Source organism: Mustelus asterias, chromosome 23 (assembly GCF_964213995.1).
Source record: "Mustelus asterias chromosome 23, sMusAst1.hap1.1, whole genome shotgun sequence".
Taxonomy (NCBI): Eukaryota; Metazoa; Chordata; class Chondrichthyes; order Carcharhiniformes; family Triakidae; genus Mustelus; species Mustelus asterias.
Window position 1 is genome coordinate 11,220,851 of NC_135823.1, and position 10,735 is coordinate 11,231,585.

The 10,735-nt window shown below is 44.2% G+C and overlaps 1 protein-coding gene across 3 annotated transcripts in view; it reads right to left on the reverse strand.

Annotated features, from left to right (window-relative positions):
- LOC144510519 (uncharacterized) overlaps positions 1 to 10,735 on the reverse strand; it is a 41,936-nt gene that overhangs the window by 6,773 nt on the left and 24,428 nt on the right. The window contains exon 1 of one of the 3 annotated variants that reach the window (XM_078240011.1): positions 7,853 to 9,019. In XM_078240011.1, coding sequence (XP_078096137.1) covers positions 7,853 to 8,976 — 1,124 coding nt within the window. In that variant the 5' untranslated portion in view covers positions 8,977 to 9,019. Of the gene's footprint in view, positions 1 to 6,988; positions 9,020 to 10,735 lie in introns of those variants that run through there. The other 2 variants (XM_078240008.1, XM_078240010.1) reach the window with 2 other exon arrangements.

Below are 10,735 nucleotides of genomic sequence, written 5' to 3' on the forward strand. Positions count from 1 at the left end.
GTGGTAGGAAAAACACTATTTACTATCCAGGATCAAATAAATGTCCTTCATCAGCTTTTGTGGATCATTTCAGTGGAAATGTGCTCTCCCAGGCTCAAAGAGCATCAGCCCACTGGAAGCAAAGTCATGAGACCGGCCAGAATATAGCCATTGTCAAGAACCTTGGTTAGGCCATCAGCTGGAGTATTGTGAACAGTTCTGGGTCCTTACCTTAGGGAAGGTATTGTTGCCAGAGAGGAAGTGCAGCAAGGTTCACCAGATGTCTCCCTGTCCTGTGAAAAGAGAATGGGGAAACTGGGCCTGTGGTCTCTCGAGTTGTGAATAACGAGAGGTGATCTAATTGAAACTTGTAAAATACTTAATGAATAGACAGGGTAGGAGCAAGTGAGACGTTTCCCCTGGTTGGGGAGTGTTATGATCCCAGTTGATGTCATAACTGGACAGGAAGATCCTAGAATGAAACCCTGGCTCAAAAGACCAAAGCTTTTACTATTTTAACCAAATGTGGAGGAACAGAATCACAGGACCGCGAACCAGTTTTAAGAACAGGAAATTTATAAACAGGAAAAATGGATTCTAATATAATATACTTTTACTTCTCCTTTAGCTTAACATTTACACACAAGTTTTAAGATTAACATGGACGACAAAGTACATTTGAAGCTACAATGCTCTCATTAACACACAAAGTTAGTGTCTGTGGATTTCTCCACGAAATCCCCTCAGATGATTGTCATCTAAGAGTTTCCAAACGCCACTCCCAAAATACACTTCAAAATCTCTCAGAGTAATACATTCGTTTAGTGGTTTGTATTCTGGATCCACTCCACGTTTTTCAAATGATACTTTTATCTGGAGCTTCCACTCCACTTTTAACAGTGATTCCTTGCCAGGATTTGGTACCAACCCCTTTAGATTCTTGTTGGCACGACGGCCGTTCAAAAAGTCAATTACTTTAACTTTCAAGTCCCAGATTCTTATTAAACTTATGTCAAATATTTCAGCTATCTGTGAAGTTCTGCTCCCCACTTTGAATCTAGTTAAATGTAATTGTCTGTTTAACTCAGAGCCCCTTTGTTATTCTTCCTTGAGTTTCTTCTGAATAATACCTTAGTCTCTGATCACTTAACTTCAGTTTTCTGAAATCTTCTTTCTGTATCAGTTCTGTGGGTATCTGGATTATCTTGTTTCTTCGGAAGCCAGAGGCTTTGCAACTTCCTGTCCAGCTACTTCTGGCTGAGTTGAGTGGGGAGCTGTTCACTGCTCCGTGACCCATCTCTAACTGCTTCTGGGTTCCAGCTAAAACTAAAGGACCAAGGAAGCTTTTTGCTTTAAATTACAGCACCCCCAGTTGCTAAGTAACAATATTTATTCTTCACGCCATAGCTCTCTCTATCACAATAGAATCCCAGCTGGGATTGAAACTAACCCCCACACATACAAACATCTTTGTCCAGCATGAAATCTAACTATAGGGTTCTTTCAGGCACAGAAACATTAAATTAAATCCAACTAAAATGAGACATTATTTCTAATGTTAACCTGTACAAAAATAAATCCCAAAAAACTATCTGTGGTTCCTAACAGTCAGGAACCAGAGGCACAATTTCAAAAGAAGAGGGAAGCCACTTAAGACTGGTCTTAGAGGAGACATTTCTTTACTCAGAGGGTTGTGAAACTTTGGAATTCTCTATCCCAGAGGCCTGTGGAAGCTCAGTAATTGAGTGTGTTTAAAGCAGAGCGCGACAGATTTCTAAATATCAATAACACAAAGGGATATGGGGATAATGTGGGGGAAAAGGCATTGAGGTGGATGATCAGCCAGAGTTTATAAAATTATGAAAGATGACCACCAATGTATCCATTATCTCTGCAGCCAACTCATTCAACACTGGGATATAGATCGTCAGCTTCCAGGGACTTTTAAACTTTCGTTGTGTGATTTCAAGAAGAAATTAGATACAATCCTTGGGGTTAAGGGGATCAAGGGATATTGGGAGAAGGCGGGATCAGGGTATTGAATTTGATGATCAGCCATGATTATAATGAATGGTGGAGCAGGCTCGAAGGGCCGAATGACCTACTCCTGCTTCTAGTTTCTGTGTTTCCATGTTTCAACCCCATTAATTTCTCCAATACTATTTTCTTTCACGAGTACTAATCTCTTTCAGTCCCTCATGTTCACTAGTTCCTTGCTTCGAGTGTTTTTGGGACCCACATTTGTCTTTGTTAATCTTTTCCTTCTCACATATCGATAGGAGCTTTTCCAGTTGGTTTTTATGTTTCTCGCCACTTTGCTCTCATATTCAATTTTCTCTGTTTCAGTTCTTGGTCCTCCTTTGCTGAATTCTAAGATGAACAAAAGAACAAAGAAACAAAGAACAGCACAGCACAGCAAACAGGCCCTTCAGCCCTCCAAGCCTGTGCCGCTCATTGGTCCAACTAGACCATTCGTTTGTATCCCTCCATTCCCAGACTGCTCATGTGACTATCCAGGTAAGTCTTAAACGATGCCAGCGTGCCTGCCTCCACCACCCTACTTGGCAGCGCATTCCAGGCCCCCACCACTCTCTGCGTAAAAAACGTCCCTCTGATATCTGAGTTATACTTCGCCCCTCTCACCTTGAGCCCGTGACCCCTCGTGATCGTCATCTCCGACCTGGGAAAAAGCTTCCCACTGTTCACCCTATCTATACCCTTCATAATTTTGTACACCTCTATTAGGTCCCCCCTCATTCTCTGTCTTTCCAGAGAGAACAAGCCCAGTTTACCCAATCTCTCCTCATAGCCAAGACCCTCCATACCAGGCAACATCCCGGTAAACCTTCTCTGCACTCTTTCTAAAGTCTCCACGTCCTTCAGGTAGTGCGGCGACCAGAACTGGACGCAGTACTCCAAATGTGGCCTAACCAGCGTTCTATACAGCTGCAACATCAGACTCCAGCTTTTATACTCTATACGCCGTCCTATAAAGGCAAGCATACCATATGCCTTCTTCACCGCCTTCTCCACCTGTGCTGCCACCTTCAAGGATTTGTGGACTTGCACACCTTGGTCCCTCTGTGTTTCTATACTCTTGACGGCTCTGCCATTTATTGTATAACTCCCCCCTACATTAGTTCTTCCAAAGTGCATCACTTCGCATTTATCTGGATTAAATTCCATCTGCCATTTCTCCATCCAATTTTCCAGCCTATCTATATCCTGCTGTAATTGTCTGACAATGTTCATCGCTTTCCGCAAGTCCAGCCATCTTTGTGTCATCCGCAAACTTGCTGATAACACCAGTTACACCTTCTTCCAAATCATTTATATATATCACAAATAGCAGAGGTCCCAGTACAGAGCCCTGCGGAACACCACTGGTCACAGACCTCCAGCCGGAAAAAGACCCTTCGACAGCTACCCTCTGTCTCCTGTGGCCAAGCCAGTTTTCTACCCATCTAGCCACCTCTCCTTGTATCCCACGATAGTTAGCCTTGCCCTGGCCCCCAGCTCGACCCCAGCCTCAGTACTTACTGACCTACTGTTTTGATCCCCACCCCCCTGCCACACCAGTTTAAACCCTGCCAAAACACTCGAGCAAAACTCCCAGCCAGGATATTTGTGCCCTTCCAGTTAAGGTGTAACCCATCCTTTCCGTACAGGTGCCATCCTCTCTTGAAGACTTCCCAATGATCTATGAATTTGAAACCCTCCCTCTTGCACCAGTCCTTTAGCCATGTGTTCAATTGTAGAATCTCCCTGTTCCTGGCCTCACTAGCACTAGGCACTGGGAGCAGTCCAGAGATTGCTACCCAAGAGGCCTTATTTTTTAGCCGAGCACCCATCTCCCTGAATTGCTCTCGTATGAACCCCCTGCTCTTTCTACCTACGTCATTTTCACCAATGTGTACAATTACATCTGTTTGATTACCTTCCCTTTTTAATATGCTTCCTACCCTCTCAGAGACATCCAGTTCCCCGGCACCAGGGAGGTACTGGATGTCTCTGAGAGGGTAGGAAGCATATTAAAACTGGTAAACATAGTATACTGGTACTACTATCCTGGAGTCTCGTTCGCGCCTGCAGAACCGCCTGTCCATGCCTCTAACCATCGCATCCCCCACCACTATTTCTCTTCTAATCCCCTTCTTTCCCTTCTGGGCCTCTGAGCCTGTCTCTGTGCAGGCGATCTGGTCCTCATGGCTTACCCCTGGAGGCAGCAGTGCTAAGCACTGTGCCACCCCTATCTTAGAACCATAGAACCATAGAAAATTACAGCTCAGAAACAGGCCTTTTGGCCCTTCTTGTCTGTGCCGAACCATTTTATGCCTAGTCCCACTGACCTGCACTTGGACCATATCCCTCCACACCCCTCTCATCCATGAACCCGTCCAAGTTTTTCTTAAATGTTAAAAGCATTTACCACTTTATCCGGCAGCTCATTCCACACTCCCACCACTCTCTGCGTGAAGAAGCCCCCCCTAATATTCCCTTTAAACTTTTCTCCTTTCACCCTTAACCCATGCCCTCTGGTTTTTTTCTCCCCTATCCTCAGCGGAAAAAGCCTGCTTGCATTCACTCTATCTATAGCCATCAAAATCTTATACACCTCTATCAAATCTCCCCTCAATCTTCTACGCTCCAGAGAATAAAGTCCCAACCTATTCAATCTCTCTCTGTAACTCAGCTTCTCAAGTCCCGGCAACATCCTTGTGAACCTTCTCTGCACTCTTTCAATCTTATTTACATCCTTCCTGTAACTAGGTGACCAAAACTGTACACAATATTCCAAATTCGGCCTCACCAATGCCTTATATAACCTTACCATAACACTCCAACTTTTATACTCGATACTCCGATTTATAAAGGCCAATGTACCAAAGGCACTCTTTACGACCCTATCCACCTGTGACGTCACTTTTAGGGAATTCTGTACCTGTATTCCCAGATCCCTCTGTTCAACTGCACTCTTCAGAGTTCTACTATTTACCCTGTACGTTCTTCTTTGGTTTGTCCTTCCAAAGTGCAATATCTCACACTTGTCTGCGTTAAATTCCATTTGCCATTTTTCAGCCCATTTTTCTAGTTGGTCCAAATCCCTCTGCAAGCTTTGAAAACCTTCCTCACTGTCCACTACACCTCCAATCTTTGTATCATCAGCAAACTTGCTGATCCAATTGACCACATTATCATCCAGATCATTGATATAGATGACAAACAACAATGGACCCAACACCAATCCCTGCGGCACACCACTAGTCACAGGCCTCCACTCAGAGAAGCAATCCTCCACAACCACTCTCTGGCTTCTTCCATTGAGCCAGTGTCTTATCCAATTTACTACCTCCCCATGTGTACCTAGCGACTGAACCTTCCTAACTAACCTCCCATGAGGGACCTTGTCAAAGGCCTTGCTGAAATCCAGGTAGACAACATCCACCACCTTCTCTTCATCCACTTTCCTGGTAACCTCCTCGAAAAACTCTAATAGATTGGTCAAACATGACCTACCACGCACAAAGCCATGTTGACTCTCCCTAATAAGTCCCTGTCTATATAAATATTTGTAGATCCTATCCCTGATCACACCTTCCAATAACTTGCCCACCACCAACGTCAAACTTACTGGCCGATAATTTCCCAGATTTCTTTTGGAACCTTTTTTAAACAATGGAACAACATGAACCACCCTCCAATCATCCGGCACCTCTCCCGTGAATACTGACATTTTAAATATGTCTGCCAGGGCCCCTGCAAGTTCAACACTAGCTTCCCCCAAGGTCCGTGGGAATACCCTGTCCGGTCCTGGGGATTTATCCACTCTGATTTGCCTCTTATATCTTCTTATTGAAATCCATTGTTCATGTCATCAGTAAGCACTGTGACATCATCAGTTATTGTGACCCGAGTAGTTCCGGAATTTTAATTAATTCCGTTCTGATTCTATTCCCTTCCTGTTATTTCCATCTTTAACTCACTGCTCCCCATTCTGAGTCCACACTGTCTTTAAACTTCCTTATTGTTATATATTAAAGATTAACTTTCACAATGCATTTCAACCACCTTTTTGTTACTGCACATACTATCCCTTTATCTGATTCTATACAATCCCTTATTCTCACAGTTTCAAATGTTGAGGCTAATCAGAGCTTGAAGGTCTCTCTTGCCAGTACATTTATCCTCATTGCACATTCTTCACATACACAACAATTAAGCTTTTACATTTTTACAGCAAATATAACTCAGTCTTTTTACAGCAAATATAACTCAGTCTTTTTACAGCAAATATAACTCAGTCTTTTACTATAACTACTGATTCATTAACTGTAACTCATTGAAGGCCCACTACTTATTCACTGACTGGTAGCTAATTAACACAGTAATCTTTAATTAATACATTTGGTTAATACAAGATACACTATAACTACTCATTTATTATTGATTCATTAGCTCAATGAAGGCTGACTACTTATTCAATCATCTGTTACTGATGGTCACTAATTAACACAGTTATCTTTAATTAATATGTTTGATTAATACAAGATACACTGGTTCAAAAAGACAATTTGTGGAAGACAATAGCTTTCTTTCTCATTCATCTTGATTGGTTCAGCAATGAGCTTTATTCCTGGTCCAGACTTTGGTAGAATATGATGTCACGTGTTTTATCAAAATTAGAAAATAATTTATTAGTTTAGCAATTTCTGCTGTTTCCAGAAACAGTTAGATTCATAGTGTTAGTTTTTAAACTACAGATCCACTCATATTGGAGTTTAAAATGACTTCCTTGACCTTGTTCCTTATTAGTAAGAAGTTTAACAACACCAGGTTAAAGTCCAACAGGTTTATTTGGTAGCAAAAGCCACACAAGCTTTCGGAGCTCTAAGCCCCTTCTTCAGGTGAGTGGGAATTCTGTTCACAAACAGAGCATATAAAGACACAGAATTTTGTGTTTGTGAACAGAATTCCCACTCACCTGAAGAAGGGGCTTAGAGCTCCGAAAGCTTGTGTGGCTTTTGCTACCAAATAAACCTGTTGAACTTTAACCTGGTGTTGTTAAACTTCTTACTGTGTTTACCCCAGTCCAACGCCGGCATCTCCACATCACTTGTTCCTTATAACAGTGAATACTTTATGAAAGTGATTGACTTTTAAAACTAAAATTGACTACTGAAGACCTACCTGCAGTTTCCTAAATGACACCAGTGACCACTTTTCATTGGCTTAAAACATTTTAGGAGGTCCCATGTATTTGACACCATTTTAAAACTCTTGTTAAAATCCAAACACACTGTATCCTGAATGATTTGTTTGAAAACGCAGCCAGTTGGTGTGATTTGGAATTCACTGCCTGAAAACAGTGCCAGAAGCAGTTTTGACTATATCTTTCAAAAGGAAACTGGACAGATTCTGGACACGAAAGGAAAATTGCAGGGCTGTGGTTTAATTGGGTAGCTTGGTTAAACCCTGATCTGGATGGGCAGAATGGCCTCCTGTGCTCTCTGAGCTTGGTGTGCATTTGAAGTGAATAGAAGTGAGCTGAAAGCCACTTCCTCCAAGGCCAGGAGAAGCAGAGATGACCGGATGGTTACAAATGGGATTTGGATCAATCCTCGAGGGAAATAAACTGACAGGGATACAGGGATTAAACAGGGAAATGGGACTGACTGGTTTACTCCACAAAGAGCCGGCATGTTCTGGATGGGCCGAATTGCTCCATTCACTATCCTCTTGAACCCATGTACTAAAGAGAGACATTTCAGCAGTCTCTCCAGTTAACAGAGGAACCTCATCAAACTCCAACCCCTGGAATCACTTGTGAACTCGCTGGTGTCTCAGCAAATGGGATGAGTGAGTGAATCCCTTCCCACACTTGGTGCAGCTGAACGGTCTCTCCCCGGTGTGAACTCGCTGGTGAGTCAATAAGTTAGATGAATTGCTGAATCCCTTCCCACACTCAGTGCAGGTGAATGGCCTCTCCCCGGTGTGAACTCGCCGGTGATTCCGCAGGTTGGATGAATCAGCGAAACTCCTCCCGCACTGGGTGCAGCTGAATGGTTTCTCCCCAGTGTGAACTCGCCGATGTCTCAGTACGTCAGATGATGTTTTAAACCTCTTTGCGCAGTGAGAGCAGTTGAACGGTTTCTCCTCGGTGTGAACTCGCTTGTGGACCCTCAGAACCGCAGCACTTTTGAAGCGATTCTCACAGTCAGAGCATTTAAAGGGTCTCTCATTGGTGTGAGTGACTTGATGTACCAGCAAGCTGGATGACTGAGTGAATCGCTGCCCACACACGGTGCAGGTGAATGGCCTCTCCCCAGTGTGAACTCGCTGGTGTGTCCGCAGGGCAGGTCCATCACTGAATCCCTTCCCACAATCAGAGCACATGAATGGTCTCTCCCCGGTGTGAACTCGCTGGTGTGTCAACAAGTTGGAAGAATTCCTGAATCGTTTCCCACACTGAGAGCAGGTAAAGGGCCTCTCCCCAGTGTGAACTCGCTGGTGTGTCTGCAGGTGAGCTGATCGAGTGAATCCCTTCCCACACTGAGAGCAGCTGAATGGCCTCTCCCCAGTGTGAACTGGCTGGTGCTTCAGCAAGCCGGATGAATTACTGAATGCCTTCCCACACTCAGTGCAGGTGAACAGCTTCTCCCCAGAGTGAATTCGTCGGTGTGTCAATAAGTTGCACGAATGACTGAATCCCTTCCCACACTCAGGACAGGTGAATGGCCTCTCCCCAGTGTGACTGCGTTGATGAATCTTCAGCTTAGATGAGGATTTGAATCCTTTCCCACACTCAGTGCAGGTGAATGGTCTCTGCCCAGTGTGAACTTGTTTGTGTGTCTGCAGGTGGGATGACTGAGTGAATCCCTTCCCACAGTCAGAGCAGGTGAATGGTCTCTCCCCAGTGTGACTGCGTCGATGAGCTTCCAGCACAGAGGGGGATCTGAATCCCTTCCCACAGTCCCCACATTTCCACGGTTTCTCCATGTTGTGGGTGTCCTTGTGTCTCTCCAGGTTAAACAATCAGTTAAATCTCACACAGAACACGGGTACAGTCTCTCCCTGCTGTGAATGCTGTGATGTATTTTCAGGCTGTGTAACTGGTTAAAGCTCTTCCCACAGTTAGTGCACTGGGTGTGTGCGTCCCGGTGCTTTTCCAGACACACAAATCATTCAGACAGACAGAACCGACAAATATTCTTTCTTGGAGGTTCAAACGTTGACTAATTTCTGGTCCTGATGAACTGAGTGACACTGTCAGATCTCGAGGTGATATTTATGTTTGGAAATCTGCCCTTTCTAATATTCCTAAAAGGAGTTTACAAAATTCACCACAGTCAGTACAGAATAGAAATTCAGAACAGACAATTCTATGGTTCTAATGAACACTCTTTCCTCTCTCATTCCCCAAAAGCTGTAAATCTCCACCCCACACACTCTCCCTCCATTCTCACTCTGCTGTATCTAATATTCACCCTCCCAATTCTCCTGAAGGTGCTGATTCATAAGGAATCCAGACACAATTTCTTGTTGAAGACATGAAATTCTTAATTTAAGTATCTATTGATTAGAAATAAAGGGGGAATCTGAGGAAGGATTTAATTTAGGCAGCGCGTGGTTCAGCCATTGAATTCGCTGTTTACGAGGGTGGCGGATGTGGAGGCAATTAATGACTTGAAATAAAATTGGGTGGGTAAAACTTGCAGGGGAATGAGGATATCAAGGGGGAATGGGACTGATTAGATTATTCTGCAGAGAGTTGGCATGAACCCAAGTTACTGAATGGACTCCTTCTGTGTTGTAATGAATTTGACCAAAAATATATAATTACAGAACCATAAAGAGAATCCCTACAGTGCAGAAGGAGACCATTTGGCCCATCGAGTCTGCACTGACCACAATCCCACCTAGGCTCCACTCCTGCAACCCCACATATTAACCCTGCTAGTCCCCCTGACACTAGGGTCAATTTAGCATGATCAATTAACCTAACCCGCACATCTTTGGACTGTGGGAGGAAACTGGAGCATCCAGAGGAAACCCAAGCAGACACAGGGAGAACGCGCAAACTCCACACAGACAGTGAGCCGAGGCCGGAATTGAACCGGGTCCCTGGTGCTGTGAGGCAGCAGTGCTAACCACTGTGCCACCGTGCCACCCAGAACCATAATAATATATCTAATCTGTACCATTTAACAATACTTGAATGTCGGCCATCTTCGGGGAAACCAAAAGAGAAAAAGCTGGAAAATCTCAGCATGTCCCTTTAGGGTCATCTGGACTCGAAACGTCAGCTCTTTTCTCTCCTTTCTGTGTGGAGTTTGCACATTCTCCTCGTGTCTGCGTGGGTTTCCTCTGGGTGCTCCGGTTTCCTCCCACAGTCCAAAGATGTGCGGGTTAGGTTGATTGGCTATGCTAAAAAATTGCCCCTTAGTGTCCTGGGATGCGTAGGTTAGAGGGATTAGTGGGTAAATATGTGGGGGTAGGGTCTGGGTGGGGTTGTGGTCGGTGCAGACTCGATGGGCCGAATGGCCTCCTTCTGCACTGTAGGGTTTCTATGTTTCTTTCAGATGCTGCCAGACCTGCTGAGATTTTCCAGCATTTCTCTTTTGGTTTCAGATTCCAGCACCGCAGTAATTTGCTTTATCCTCGGGAAACCAGCCTTTTAATTATGAACATTAGGAAAGAGAACAGACAAATAAAATGTGTCAAGCTGAGGGAGCAAAGGGATGTGAATGTCTTTAAG